At 32.0% G+C, this 16445-nt stretch overlaps 2 protein-coding genes across 2 annotated transcripts; one reads left to right on the plus strand and one right to left on the minus strand.

Annotated features, from left to right (window-relative positions):
* Window positions 1–3695: 3695 nt before the first annotated feature.
* Window positions 3696–7772, minus strand: LOC128157390 (uncharacterized). The gene is made up of 4 exons (XM_052819907.1): window positions 7280–7772; window positions 6820–6894; window positions 6171–6233; window positions 3696–4038 (listed from the first exon to the last, which is right to left on the minus strand). Exons 1-4 carry the CDS (start codon window positions 7404–7406, stop codon window positions 3914–3916), a joined length of 390 nt encoding a protein of 129 aa, XP_052675867.1. The 5' UTR covers window positions 7407–7772; the 3' UTR covers window positions 3696–3913.
* A 6648-nt stretch (window positions 7773–14420) lies between these two features.
* LOC128155374 (protein amalgam-like) lies at window positions 14421–15999 on the plus strand. Its single transcript, XM_052817057.1, has 2 exons — window positions 14421–14522; window positions 14775–15999. Exon 2 carries the CDS (start codon window positions 14899–14901, stop codon window positions 15928–15930), a length of 1032 nt encoding a protein of 343 aa, XP_052673017.1. The 5' UTR covers window positions 14421–14522; window positions 14775–14898; the 3' UTR covers window positions 15931–15999.
* Window positions 16000–16445: the final 446 nt, after the last annotated feature.

Genomic DNA, 16445 nt, shown 5'->3' on the forward strand with positions numbered 1-16445 from the left:
ATATAGAAACATAGGTAATCAAAGATGAGAGAGCCCTCTCTTCGACCAGGAGAGTCCTAAATGACCCAGATATCACCATGTTAGGTTTTATTTTATAATATGATATAAAACCAAAAATCACTCTATTTTATGTAAGATGAAATATATATAATATTTTTAAAAAATTCAGATCAAATTATATAAATATTACATTATATCAGTAAAATCCTTACATGTAATATGAATATATATATTAAATTTATATCATAAAAAAATATTTCGTATCATGAAAAAATGGCTGTAACAAACTGTCAACCATCTCAAAATCTACAAAACGAAATACAAATTCAAAGCAGAGCAACACGGACCGGTAGTATAAAAAACGTCAATTAGCATGCGACCCATTGGAAGATTGTATTTGCTGACAAGGTCGTTGTATCGACAATACAACTTACGAAAAGATGACTTCAAACGAGACTGTTGATAGTCCTGTTTTATCAACTTGTTCGTCAGTAGCTTGCCTAGCCTTAGAAACTGTTCATACGAAGAGCATGCCCGTTTGTATCGAATTAACTGAGAGACAAAAACACTTTATGCTGGTGATGAAGGTATATTGCTACATAAGTAAGGAAAGTTGACTATAGAAAAAATGAAGTCATCGCATTTATCATAAAGTTTTGTTGTTAGGTTACCATCAATGTCCATTTCAAGTAAAATACTAGTATCCAAATATGAAACAGATGACGCAGACTCAGTAGTATCTTTTATTTCAAGTTCACTGGGATATATCGAGTCGACGTAAGTATGAAAAAAACAATTGTTAATTGACAATACGTCGTCAATTTACCTGAAAGTTGAGTTGAAGGCCACAGCGAGTGATTTTTTTTTCACGTACAAGTTTTTGAATAAATTCTGCATCATAAGAATACAAAAATAGGTCTGCTAACAATGGGGCACAATTTGTACCCATGGGAATTCCAACAGATTGTTGGAAGACTTGATTTCCAAAAACTACATAGATGTTGTCTATCATAAACTCTTGCATCTTTTTAATGTCAACTTCAGGGTACTTGTGTGTGCAATCAGAATGATTTTTAACAAAATATTTTTTTAGATTTTCAATGACAAGGTAAGTATTTTTACGACTTTCATTTTTATTGAAGAAGCAACTGTCGATGATATCAAAAAGCCTAGATTTTAATTTGTCATGGGAAATGGTTGTATAAAGCGTTGAAAAATCGTACGCTTTGATGGTATTGATTTTGGTAAGATTTTGCGACCTCAAAGTTTCTAATAATTTTTTTTAGAGTTTTTTAGTATCCACATCTGATTCACACCACTTCTGGAGTATATATTGTTGTACAGTACTCTTGAAGTTTCTCCTTCACTAATGTAAGAATTTTAGTAAGGAGTAAAGAGAAAGCTTTGGTAGAACATTTACTGGAACCTGCTATATATCTCTGTTTGTTAGGACTTTTATGAAGCTCTGGAATCCAGTACAAATAAGGTAAATCATATTCATTTTGTTTATTGCGGATATTAAAGATATCCATAACTGATTTATGATTTTGAAGTATTTCCTGCTTGGAAAGACTGTTATGGGTGTAAGTAGGATTACCATGTGTAGAATTGAAACCTAGTTCTTTGAAAATGCAATTAATATAATGTGCCTTACAATCAAAGACAATGTTGTTACTTGCCTTATCAGCAGGGACCAGTACATACTGATCGTGCAATCTATCTAGTTCTTTTCTCACTTCTGCTTTATTGAAAACAGAAGGATATTTAATTTTTATTTGACCTCTCAATCGTTTAATACGAGATTTTAATTTACATCTGATGCTTTTAACCCACTCTGAAAAGGTAGCAAGGTCTTCTTTTTCAGATTTTGCCCATCGCTTGGCGTAATCTTTAAAAGAATTCATGATGTGTATAAAATTACGACGCCATGTGAAGGATCTAGGCTCACTTAATTTTTGTCCTTTCATAATACGTGATTTTAGGTCTTCGTTGTTAACTAAATTAAGTAGTTGAAGAGTTTGGTAGCAATGGTTGAGGTATAATTGTAGAAAATACAAGGAATTGACTTTATCTTGAAATATGGCGGAATGCAGGACTTAACTTTTTTGTGATTAAGAATATTGCTTATATTAACGGCATCTATTCCCTTGTTGGCATACTGCAGTTTGAAAAAATATGAAAATAACATTTTATGAAAATAACATTTCACATTAATATATGAGATGTGAAAAGTAATTTCATTAAACAAAATATTAAATAACTAGATATTGTATTATGTTACCGCAAATCATTATTAAAGTATTTTATCATATATAGGGTATAATAAAAACTAAATAAACTGATACAATATATCTCATTATATTCGATTGCTTCTACGATTCTTAATAGTATTTCATGTATATTTCAGAAATCTGTATCATTTGATATATTTTAAATTTTTATCACTTATTGCATCAAATTAGACCATTCAAGCTAGCTGAAGGGAGGCACCTTCATCTTTCTTCATTTTTTTAATACATTTCCCTGTGTCTTTGCCTGTGATACACTACGTATCGATTTTGTACTATATAACTCAAAAATCCAAATTGAGGCGCCAGCGGGGTTTGCTTATTTATATTTCAATATTTGATCTTAAGATGGTTTAAAATTATATAAGTAATAAGGAACCATTCTTTGAATATAATGAGGTGATAATTTCGGTCAGGGCATGATCAAATCTATCATAAAGCCCTTCACACCCAACCAAAATTATCACCTCATAATACTCAAAGAATGATTCCTTATTCCTTATATATGTATATTTAAGAAAAATGTTTCCTGTGGGAAAGAGAGGGGCCATGCCCCCTTCTCCCACCTTGCCGATGCTACGGACGATGATAAGGACCAGAAGATATGTGACCTGCTCCAAAAGTTTTAACTGCTCCAAAGACTTCAATATCCTTTACCGTCCAAAAGATTTGAATCAGATATGGCATCCAAGCCTGTTGAGGGCATTAGAATGACATTTACGGGATATACATATGAACCATCCATCCAAGCGTGTCGAAAATAAGACGATATGTATCATCCAAGTTTGTTTAAAATAAGATTATATGTATCGTGCATCAATCTGTCATGTTGTGAATTTTGAATTTACTGGGTGGGTGTATATACAAAATTTACAACATTACATGTTTTTTTTTGTAAAATTTGTATTTACACCCACCCAGTAAATTCAAAATTTACAACATGACGCATCCATGTTTGTTCAAAATTAGACCATATGTTATTGTATCATCCATCTAAGTTGGACCAGTCGAAACTATATACATTGTATTGCTGCTTCCACATTTTTAAACTGGTTCCAAAAAAATTAACCTATTTTGATATGAAATGTGTGGCTGAAATTCGGCATCAAATATAATAAGTCTTCAAGTATCTCCAGAAACCCTAAATCAGTTTGGTGAAATCATAAAGAATAATAAATTTAATATGCGACCTACTCCAAAATGTTAAATCAAACGCCGACGCCGAATGTAAAGCATAATCTCGTTGATATAACAATGATCAGTGCTTATGGCCCTTAAACAGTTATGATACTTTTTAGATTTATCACCCAAAATTATCTGTTATTATAACATGTTTCAACAGAAACAACAGCCACTTTCAACAATTGCAAGCGAATGACGTGGAACCTCAATGCAGGTTCATTTTGTTTTTGTTTCCTTTTTATTTTAAACTTAACAATATACATGATTATATACAGGCGTAATATACATGTGTGAAGATCAATGAAGCATTTCCAAAATGCAAATTTGCAAAAAGGTCTTCAAAAATTAACATTTAAATACAACGATAAATTAGAATATGTTTTTTATACAGGTGTTCGCTGTTATGATTCTCGAGCGGTAGGGTTTCTGACTTGGCCTCTAATTCACCTCAACCAATGGCGATGACACAGAGAGATACAGTACTGCGGAGACCAAGTGGTAATACAGTACCAACATAAAATGGCAGCTACCCTGTCTTTTGATTGCCAACCAGTTTTTCCATTTTCTCCTAAAAAAAAAATGAAACAATATTAACGGTGATTTAAAACAACTAGTATTCTTGCAATATATATGTTGATTTCGTAAAAAAAAAACCAAACACTTAAAACAAATTAAATTTCAGCATATGACAACCTTTCATAAAAGTACATTGGAGTTGTCCAATAAAAAATATGAAAAAATCAATTAATACAATTCTAAAAACTGAATATATAATTTACGATCTTAAAATGTACTCTTAAAGCGAAACAGAGAATATTTAGTCGTTTCTTGAATAATTGGATCATAAAGTTTGTATACACATGGAATAATTCCTAAATTCATTAGAGAAGATAATGAGGTGATGATATATTGTCAGCAAGATTTTTCTGACCCTCAAGAACAAGTAGGTCATAACAAAATCATGTAAGAGCCCGAGGTAAAATTAGCTCCACAGACGTTGACATTCAATGGAATGTCCCTCTGTATATGAAACAATAAAACTCTGACTAAATGAGATTATACAATGTTATTATAATTAAATGCAACCAAAATGAATATTAGATTTAAAGCAAATAGCAAAATATTTTCTGGAATTTATGTGCAATTTAGTGTGTGGAATTTTTTTTGCAATTCAAACATAATTATATTGTTTAGAATTAAAATGGTTTGGGTAACAGGCCTATGTGGACTCTCTACCAAATTAACACGATCATTAATGTGTGTGGTATAACAATAGGAATTTGTTATTGTTTAAAAGAAGCATAATACCTTATAATTAAATGAACAAAAAAAATGCACTTTTGTAATCTATATTTATAGAAAGATATTGCATCGTCGTGTTCTTCGATTTCTAGACTTGCTATTTCAAAAACCAAACAAAAAACAAAACCAAAAAAAAAAAAAAAAAACAAAACCAAAAAAAAAACCAAAAAAACAAAAAAAAACGGCAGATTTTTAATGACAATTAAAAATACAAAGAAATACACGAAATGTTTATTTATTCATTATCAACCATCAAATTATTGTTGAGATCGGAAAATTATTATACACAAAATGCAGATAAAATTCATCTAAAATTTGAATTCATGTAAAATTCATTTGGACATCTATGAACCAATTGGACAAAGAGCTTACACAAATAGAACGTCGTATATGTCAGAATATTTTAGAATATAGGCGAATCAAATGTTTGGAGTCTTTTAATAGAATTTATGGATCGATGATTTTATTTTTGTATGCAAATGCAGTTGAATCACTTATGTAAAACGAAAAAAAAAATCTCCAGATCAAACCATCATAAATCCAAGAAATCTAGAAGATTTGTTATGAAACTTTATGTTTGCCTAGTAAGAATGGTGCACCTGTATACAAATGTGATTGTAAGCAGTAACGAGTGTTCCAGTTTCACGTAATAAATGGTAATGCACCTTCGCTTAATGTAAAATGTCTGTAAAACTCACCATTACTTAATTATAATGTAAAGATAGGCCCACCGGATACTTCACTAGCCTTCAGGAATTTTTCTTAATAATTTTTGTCCTTTATAATACGTTATTTCGATCACTTTAAACGCAAGACAATATTTTATTCATTTTAACCGATGAACAGTAACAAATTTAATTTAAACACTTTTCTCCAACATGAACATTTTACTATTCAACAGCGGAATCAGTTGTGGCATCATACTGTATAAAGTACATGGACAAGAATAGCTTAATCATATTCGATAAAATAAATCTTCCGAATAATTTAGCGGAAGCAACATAACTGAAAATAAAATAAATGAATACTTTCGAAGAAATATTTATTACAAAATAAACCATCAATTACATAGGACTAAATTGTTGATACTAGTTATCTTTATTAATTAAATAATTTTTTTATATATATTCTTTAAAAAATATCGCCAAACACTATCAGATATATTTACGCCGAAAATGCAGCAGGTCCTCTGCATAAATTTTAAGGTAACTCTAGAGAAAAAATGTTTAAATAACTTTGCTTACAAAACATCTACTTTTCGTTATATCAGAAACAGTCTTCATACGCTGACTGATGCAGTGCATCGTATTTAGGATCGGGTGAGCTGAAAATAAGTAATTTATGCAACAAAATGGAAGATTTCCGCGAATTTTTTAAAATTACAATAAAATTAATTACCTTTCAAAACCAATCTATCGGGGAATTTAACACGAGGGGTTGTTGGAGGAATTTTATTTCTGTCTGAAAAAGAAAGAAAAAATAACGTTACAATGATAGAATAAGGAACTTTTTCTCAAATGTCATAGTTTTGTGATCGACTTCTAAGTTGTATTAGCAATTTGTTGTGATTTAAGTAGTATTTTTGAAGCATAAATAAAGACATTGTAAAAAATTGAACAACAGGTAATTGTTTTAAACATGTTCTCTTATATCTGTCATTTGTTAACATTTAAATATTTGACATGTCTCTCTCTGATTCTTTTTCTTTAAAAAATATTTGCAAGAAATATTCTGCATATCTGACATGCGTATATATTTCAAACAGTTCAAAACAAGTGTCATATACGCCAACAATCAAAAGCTAATACACTTCTTGATTTAATGAACAGGACATATTTCTTTATTAACACACCCAAGATTACTCAACCTGTCAAAAGCGTTGTTGATATAAAACAAATTAAACTTTAAAATATTCTGTTCTTTCAATACACTCTTTCTACACACGGTATCATTCATTAAGTTCACTCGGTTCTTAGACTGGGTTTCAGTTATTCGGGGGAAATGTGCATGAAAATAAGAAAAAAAGGAGAAAATATGTTAAACCAACCTCTCTCTAGCAGACTGTTGGAAGTCGAAGTTCCTGGCAAACTTTTGTTTCTGCTCAATCCTGTGGGTTCATTTCCTTAAAAAAAGAAGACATTTTATCATTAGGGTTGGCACAATGAGAGCTTGCATAACTGCATACACTGTCATTTGTTTTTGTTTAATTTACAATGAAGTCAAAACTTTTTATATTCACTATACTCGTACCTTTTGAATGTAATATTGTAACAAACACTATTTACCAATTATTTAATATCCATTTTAATATCTATATCAATTCTTTTATCGTTTCTTAAATAATGAATAATTTCAAGGCAAACATGACAAAATTAGATACAGGTCTAACAAAAGTTTCAAAAGAACTATTTTCACATTAGTTAGAGTTGTACTAAAAATGAAAAAAAAAAATCAAATTCAAAATAAAAATAAAATCCTTCGTATATCAACATAAGGAAAATTTTTACCTGATTGTACAGATGAAACAAGCCTGCTCTGGTTGTTTTGAGCGTTAATCACTCCAGCAATTAACAACGCGCTAATGATTATTACCATGATAGAGAAAAATGACATCTTCATAGGAGTCCCTGACATAATCTGTGCATCGTCTACTATATTTCGTCTTTAATATATATAAACAAATAGTTATCTACGGGACGTGTGTGGACCATCAATTAGTGAATACACAAAACTTAAGAGGAAGTGATCTCCTTCGATGAAGCAATGGGTTTAAGACTGAACGTAGGTTCATTGATAAGAACTGTCAAAATCAAAATTGTCAATCATTACGTCACGACAAAGCACATCCTAACCTGACAGGCACATCAGAAACTATATTTGCGCATTCGTATTCACTCAAGTCACTTAGTCCCCTTCCTTTCAGTCTTGGGGAAACGTGGCGATCTACATCATGGAATGAAAAAGATGAAATTGGAAAAAGTTAGCAGCCCACACTAATGATCTAAGCTCTTCATTAAAATCTTTGTTTGCTTTTTCAACAATTTTACTAGCTTTTTTTAAAGTAATGAACTTGTGGAACGTAAAGAATTTTATTTATATAATAAAGTCTCGTGGTCTAATAAATGAAGTCTCTTTTTTATTGTTTTAGCGAACCTGGTAAGTCGCTGTAGAAAATGAACTGATTTGCAATGTTAATTAAATAATGCCTGCTCTAATATTTTTCAGAGAAGTATAAGTAGCAAGCGATTTTCCTGAACCATTTATTGCGTTTAGAATATCAACAGCTATATCATGGAATCAACTGCCACGTTATGTTCGAACGTGTAACAGCATTGTTTCTTTTAAAGCAAAATATCTACAACAATACTACTTAGCAAAGTAAATTTTATAGATTATAAATTGATGTGTGTGTATATCATATTTTAACCTATTATTGATGTGTCTTATACTTCTTTTTGTACATATGTTTCATTCTGGAAAACTAGTAAACTAGTACATTGTTACTCTTTATCATTATAATTTATAAAATGGTATCTTGTCTGCCCCAAAAGCTGTTTTTTAAAAGTATATACGTATTGCTAATTGTTATTTAATTGCTCAAACGAAATTCGTCGTCAAAAGTGTAAAACCGGGTTTAAATTATATTGTTTATCAGAATTATTTTCTAATGTTTAGACCCTCTGTTCAAATACCAACAAAGGCAACCATGCAACATACTACGAGAACGTTGCACTTAAACAGAGGAGGAAGTTTTAAAAACTGGTATTTTACTGATTAATATCTTCTTCCACAGAAAAGAACAGGCATATATTATCAGTTTTAACTGATAGAAAAGGACTGGTTGACCAAAAGTCTCATTCCAACAAGGGTTAATGCTACATAGCTTAACTATGACTCAGTTTACTGTAAAGTTTTCCTTTTATTAGTTCTTATATGACCAATTATGATCGCATCTGAAATAATTAGATATCGATGAGTTTTGTCTTGAATTTCCCTTGAAGAACTTATTTCGCTTTACATGACAAAGTCTTTAAATTTCAAATCGTGACAATCAAGGAAGCATGTAATAAAAGTATTGATTGATGTGGAAAACAATGCAAGAAAAAACTTTCTTCAATTGCGCACGTTATAATCATTATAAGCCTGTAGTTCATCAAATATAAACCTCTATGATTTATGAGGATTTTATTCTTTTGATTTGCTGGTTTCTCTCTTCGGGGAATCAAATCATTATTTCAAACTGACTTAAAACTGAATTTGAACGATAAAGGTCAGGATCTTGAATGATTTTAGATTGTGCAATTTACAATAATATTTCCGTTAAGATATTAAAAAAATATGTATTTTTATTTAAATTGAACTTTAAGATTTCGATCAATATATTCTTTTCTTAACATCCATGGAATCATTTAATAACCTTTGGAAAGAAAAGCATTAACGCCTTTTCCTCTTAAAAAACAAAAAAAAAAAACTCCGCCTAATATCTGAAACTGTATATTTTAGGACCTTTTATAATAGGATACCGGTATATTTGAGATAGAAAGTATATAATTTACGGACTGTACAGAATGTACAAAATGTAATTATAAGGGTCAAACCGAAGGTGAGAAATAATTAATATGTACATGTTTTTGAGACATATCTTGAATGCAAAAACGCGATGTCCTACAATGTATTGTTCCTCTTACGAATGCTTTGCAACCGGTTTTGCCAAGGAACGATAGTATTTTTGTCAAAGTATAATTGTATTGTTATAATAATAGAAATTCCGTTTAATTACGTGTCCTTGAAAGACACGCCCTCTTGTCATTAACATGTACCTGTTTCGCATCACCAAGTTATAACATTGACAGATCATCCTTGGCTTTATTATAAGCTAATAACCTGCTTTGGACTTTTAGGGCAGATATCAGTTACCTCATTAAGGTTGCATTTATTCAAAATAATGTCAAAATTGTCTACATTTTATAATTTATTGTGTTGGCGGGAACGTGTTTTTTTTAAATGAAATATTCGAAATTAGAAATAAATAAACACTAAAAGAGATACATAAAAGCAAAGTATTTAGAATGAGAATAAAAATTAATATGTTTCAGCTGATTTAACCATTCATTTTCTTTGTGAGATTCAAAGTTTTAGTACAAAATAATGCATCGACATATTTTTTTTTTTAATTTTTATAATAAACTTTATAGCAACCTTTTGTTTTATTTTATACCTACGACCCGTTATTTTTCACAATGTATGACTTTGTAGAAAGGGATTTCTATAGTCTGTCCCAAGATATTTTTGCCGCATATTTCCCTAAATTATTTGATATTTATAAATACCTCTTGGTTCAGACGATGTTCATTCAAAAGTATGAAAAATCCCAAGAGTTCCGCTTTGAAACGCTCCATCTAGCTTGTCGGGTATCAATACACGGCTAAAAATAAATGTTCCATTGCCAAGGAGATAAAGACGCCCGGATGATAACGTTGAAAAATTGCGCGAGGTGTCCCGAGTACTTCCGAATGGAGAAAAGATGTCAACATTCCCCATTATGAATCTCCGTAGGAAATCTGTTTTCGTTCCTCTGAATTTTTACGAGGGGAAAATGATAATGTGTGAATGAAGTTATCTTGGAAATTTTCCCTTTCATCGATTTCAACTGCACTTCTGTCAAAGGTTTGTGTATTTTTATTAAAAATCGTTCAAATATGCAGCATAAATATCTTAGGACAGACCATAGTTGGGTTGACCGTGATTTTCATTCAGTGATTTGACCTTGTCTTCATTCAGTGTTCTTGCATGTACAGGATGTATCTCTGCCATTCAGTCATTTGAAACATGACTGAAAGATAATTGAAATGTGCCTGAATGGCTGTGCCATCCATTCATCTTTCTAGAAAATTCCAATTAGCATTCAGTTGACTGAATGGCGTCCTGCAATGCCTACTGGTTTTATCATCAAGTTTACGTCCGTTGCAAAGCACTTATACTTTCTATTTGATTTTGGATCTCACTGGCAAAATGACGAAAAAGAAAATCGACGTACATTTGTTATAATTAAATCGGATATACTGCCACCATACATGTACTAAGAACAACGGAATTCATACATAATTTATGGCAGGCTTCTTCGAACATCACATGAATGTTCAGAACCTTTATAAATTTGAATACGTAGACAATAATAGAACAGACATTAAACTGTCTTGTAAAAGTAATTCATAATTTTGACTCCTATTGGAGGATTTGAACTGTTTTTCTTCCATGCTAAATTAGCTTGTTCGAACGAATGTTTAAATTAATGAAGGCACTGTTTAAAAATATGACAGATTTACTGCAGCTTACGGCTAGTAATAAACTTATGTAATTAAGATATTTTAAAGTTCTGCTTTTACTTAAAAAAAATAATTGCAGAAGTGCATCACATTAAATCATGAAAAATGATCCAACAATCAAGTTTTATTTTAACTCGAGAACAGATATATTAATTGTTTTATATACTAATTATCACAAATTCTAACATAAATGTACCTAGTACACTTATATACTTTTTTTTCTATGGTTATTTTTATGTGTTCATTTGGTTATTCAATATGCAAATATCGAGAGAAATACGGATTACGTAATCTACAGGCCACACAATGCGTGGTCTACAAATGAGTGCATGGTTATATTTTTTTAATTCACCGATTATCAAATTACACAAAAATCAAACTTCATTCGAGTGCAAAGAGCATAAAGGGCATATAGACGACATCTTCTACAGCACTATATAATGCCCGTCCACTTTTGAGTGACTTAGAGTCCCGAACTAAGGTAAAAATCACAAGTGCTGCATAATCCGACACTTGTTTAAGGGAGTACTAGAACACATATATTATTTTAACCAAAGAATGAAGTGCAATAATTAGACCTGTTTTAATATCTCAATTGATAATTGGATAAGGATGGAATGTTTGAAGTTTGAAAGTCATCTGAATTCTAGTAAATAATGAACAATTTTCATCAGGTGGATCGCTTTTGTCTTCAGCGTTGCTAGTAGCATCAGTAGGTCTAGAATCTAGATTGTTCAATGCATTCAACAAGGGAGAAGACTACATCGAATTTTGTGGCTGAACAGGTACATGTATATTCCTCGCTTTGGAACCTCAAGAAACCAGGACTGGGTTGCTCAAAACCCTGGTTAACTTTAAGGTCAGACGACACGTTCCTCAATTTTAGATAACTTTTTCCATGTATTTGTTAATGGTTTACTACTACTTTGAAAAGCTTTCTTGCAAAAAATTAGGGTACCTTACCAGGCATTTCTGCAAAATACTAGAGTATGCAATATCCTATATTATCTTCCTGAAAATACACTTGAATTGCTGATATAAAAATAAATACATTTACAGCACAACGAAATTCACTATATTAGAACAATATATCCGCCGGGGCGGTGCTTTGAGCTCACGGCTCTAGAACCTAAACGCTTTTGGCAGTGAGCGGCCACGGTTCTAACCACTCGACCATCTAGACATAGAACCCAATCCAAGTAAATTTTGATCATTTTTAAAGTAATTATAAAATTAATATGTTTTATTGGAACTCTTTATTACGAGGAGATACAAAAAAGATTTTTGAGGAATGTGTCGTCTGACCTTAATCACTGGTTAATTAAACCTTTGGCCAACGTCAGTATTCACTGGTTTAAAAGTTGTGTTGCTCGAAGTGAATTTAGCCGATGGCTATCTAGCAACTGGCTACTATTGTTTAACCAGTGGTTAGTATCCAAAATGCACTTAATTTGTTCTTCTGTCAATTTTGGCCGAAATAAAGATACCTCTTTCGGCAGACAACACTATTTATCATTAAACAAGTTTAAGACTTTACATCCATCTATACAACTATATAACAATACATGTACATGTTATTAACTCAATGCTTTGTGCTCCAATTACAGGTAAATTGTAAGAAAAGTGAATTTTGTTTTGATTATCATAGACATTGTATCTGGCTGAATATTTTTTGAATTGGCACATGGTTAAACCCTAACACACTTTCGAAAAACACTTAACCATTTCGTTAACTTTAACCCCGAGTTTTACACAGGCAATATATTTTTAAATCTTAATTGTAAAAAAATAACTTTAATGCATGCATATCTTAATACAGCGGTGCTTTGGATATCCAGACGCCATATATCCGAACAATTCAGTTTACGGACTATTTTATTTGGGAATAGATTTTTTTTTTATCTGTTATTATACCCCCGCTCCGAAGGAGAGAGCGTATACTGTTTTACCCTTGTGTGTCTGTCTGTCCGTCCGTAACAAAAATTTCTGTCGCATTTATCTCAGCAACTATATATCGCAGATGCTTGAAATTTTTACACAGTATTTTTTTTTGGCTTGCCACATTGTGGGATATATTTTTGTATCAATCAGACGTCAACTTCCTGTTAAATAATGACTTTGTTTATTTTTAGCCAAAATTTTCAAACAAATTTTCGTCAAAGAATACTCAGCAACTGTTTATCGCAGATGCTTGAAATTTTTACACAGTATTTGTATAGGCATGCTATATCGTGGGATGTATTTTTGTACCAATCGGACGTCAACTTCCTGTTTAATGAGTACTTTGTTTATTTTTAGCCAAAATTTTCAAACAAATTTCCGTCAAAGATTTCTCAGCAACTATTTATCGCAGATGCTTGAAATTTTAACACACTATTTGTTTAGGCATTCCATATTGTGGGATATATTTCTGTACCAATCGAATGCCAGCTTTCTGTTAAATGTCGACTTTGCTTATTTTCATATTCACATCAGAGCGGGGGTATCACTAGTGAGCATTGGCTCACAGATATCTTGTGTGTCTCAATGCACCTTCCGGATCAGGACAGTCTGTTTTTTCCAAAAAATCTGTTTAATTATAAATTTTACTTCATTTAACTGGATGGTAAAATCAAGACCCTCATAAGAAGCTCGTATGAACCCCCTGACTTCCCAAATCACTTTCAATTATTACCAACAGTACTGGTTAGACAGGATTAGTCACGCCTCACTGCACGTGGCTTGGATATGTGCACTTGTCAAGTATAATCACTTTTTAAAATGCCCCTCTATTTCAAAGGAAGAATGTGCTTCTAAATCAGGAAATTTTTACAAAACTTTGGGATTTTTATATCCAAAAATATTATTTTAGATGAAGTGTTTCGCGAATTTTTTTTTTTTAGATCAAGTCAAAACCGGAAGTAAAGGAAGAAAACAAAAAGGAGAGCAAGTTAACTGATTGGAAGTGCATTGGTGGAAAATTGATATGTCTAGAAATACTGAAATAGAGTGTTAAAAAACATAACGTAAATAGGCACATTTCACACTAAGACACAATATATTTAGCTAGTTTTGGCTATAATTATTATAGTTTGGTTAATATTTCTAAACTAAATAACAATATAAAGCAGGGGTGAATTTCAAAGGACAGCTCTATTTGTGAGATTTATTTTCTTCAACTTAATATAAATATTATATTTTAATGATTTTGTTTTGTTTCAATATAAATGTATATGTTTTAGATTTGTAATATTTAGGATGTAGTAGTGATTATATTGAATGAAATATCAAAATGATTAATATTTTTAACGATTGTCGCGTATATCAATATATATATTGGTAGAACACGCTATCGCAGCATGCACGTGTAGACGAGATAAACAAATCTCCAAAAACATTACAGTAGCTCGTTATGCCTTGGATACATTCACTTACAGGGGTTAAGGTGAGTTATACGGATTCTATCAATGCCATGATAAACTCTCGCCACAGTTTTCCTCTCTCTCTCTCTCTCTCTCTCTCTCTCAGGCTCCATCATTTCTACAAGATCACCGATTACAATGAACATATATTGTATTTAATTGTGTACAAAGTAATGTTAAATAATGATGCAATAATTTAAAAAAAAAGTTGGGTTGTTTAGAGTTAACTCCTGAGAATTTCATCGACTTTGACAAGAGATATGTTCAATCTGCAGTGCTGCGCCTTTCGGAGGAAAACTCTTCTTGGCAATGTGGGTTTCCTGAGTATAATCAGCGATACAGCAGTGATACATCGGTCGCACCCAGGCAATCTAGACAAAATATACAATTTGAGCGAGAATGCTGTTGCGAGTTATTCTGCTTACTTTGTGCATACTAGTGTCTTGCATCACTGGTCAAACTACTATTCCACAGCGGGTACAGGTGAGAGTGGGTCTTGACACCGTGTTACAATGTTCTACAAAAAACACTGGTGATTCTGTTAATTGGTTAGATCCGAAAGGTGTTGTCTTGTTTTTTGGTTCAAGACGTGTAACTTCGGACGACCGTTTTACCTTGAATCAAAAATACAGAAATTCCTGGGATCTGCAAATTACAAACGTGAAAGCCGTCGATGCCGGATTATATAAGTGTGAGCCTAAACAACGCGAACCAGCGTCAGATGATATAGCAAAAGTTTTTAATCTTGAAGTTTATGTCCCCCCTCGAATCATACCGTCAAAGTCAAGCAAAGATCAGTTCGTTCAAGAGGGAGACAACACCACATTAATTTGTTTTGCTAGTGGATTTCCTCTTCCAAACATTGCGTGGCATAAAGTAAGTGGTAACGAAGAAAAATTGTTATATGAAAGCTATGGGCAATACCAAGGGCAATTTGTGTTTTCTGATATTACAAGAAATGAGAGTGGCGTTTATAAATGTACGGCTTATAATGGAGAAGGCATGAATGATACAAGAACAATGCTAGTAGATGTACAGTATGCCCCCACAATTTTAACAAATGTGCAGGTTAAAGGATTGGATGTCCAGCTAGAATGCATGGTAGAATGGAACCCACAAGGCGAGAACATCTGGACAAAAGACGGAGAGGTTATTGTACAAAACTGGAAATATGAACCAAAAATTATTAACGACACCAGTACCAAAACCACGATGATTCTCTTTATCAATCAGATAGAGGGACCAACTGATTTTGGACAATACAGTTGCATAGCTAGGAATAAGTATGGTAATGCTATTGGAAATATCACGATGCCGGTGTCCACCGAATCATCTCCTGGAAAGGGGAAGAATAGCGCGAAAGAAAATGGTGTGTGTAAATCATTGACAGTAGTTCTTATGACGATATTCCTGTCTGTGTACGAATTTTGATTATGTAATACTTGGTAAAGGATTCATTGTTGTAACTTTGAAAATAAACAACCGTGTATATTATACATATTAGTCTTTATTAGTCTTCCTTTCGCACACAACAAGTATTTCATGCACTATGCTATGCATGTCATCCTTAAATATTTGAAAGAGATGCAATATAGTAAGTTTTTTAATGATAGTTTCGATACTTTCCTTTTACAGCAATGTGTTCAGGGTTCTGTTTAGATTTTAGTCGTTTGATGAGTATTCAAAATAATGATTCGAATGTTTCAGAAAATTAAAAATCGACATGTGACCATTTCTTGTATTAATATCAAACAGTCGTCACATTATCACAGTATTAATAAACTGTAACAAGAAAGATAACTCTACCAGCTTATTTTGTTCGTGCCTATCCCATACAATAGCAATCCAAATTTACACTTTACACCTTATAAACTGAGATAAACATTTTCAATGCTTTAATGTTTTATAAGTCGACCCCCCTCCCCATTTGTGGAAGTAATGTGACT

This window comes from Crassostrea angulata, chromosome 7 (genome assembly GCF_025612915.1).
Source record: "Crassostrea angulata isolate pt1a10 chromosome 7, ASM2561291v2, whole genome shotgun sequence".
NCBI classification, from domain to species: domain Eukaryota; kingdom Metazoa; phylum Mollusca; class Bivalvia; order Ostreida; family Ostreidae; genus Magallana; species Magallana angulata.

What these genes read in the sequence shown, in the direction of transcription:
- LOC128157390 (XM_052819907.1), bottom strand. Translation starts at nt 7,406, where the DNA reads ATGTCAGGGACTCCTATGAAGATGTCATTTTTCTCTATCATGGTAATA. An exon ending in CAACAGTCTGCTAGAGAGAG is followed by an intron (nt 6,234 to 6,819) that starts GTTGGTTTAACA and finishes TTTCTTTTTCAG; the next exon opens with ACAGAAATAAAATTCCTCCA. An exon ending in CGATAGATTGGTTTTGAAAG is followed by an intron (nt 4,039 to 6,170) that starts GTAATTAATTTT and finishes TTTTTTTTTTAG; the next exon opens with GAGAAAATGGAAAAACTGGT.
- LOC128155374 (XM_052817057.1), top strand. Translation starts at nt 14,899, where the DNA reads ATGCTGTTGCGAGTTATTCTGCTTACTTTGTGCATACTAGTGTCTTGC.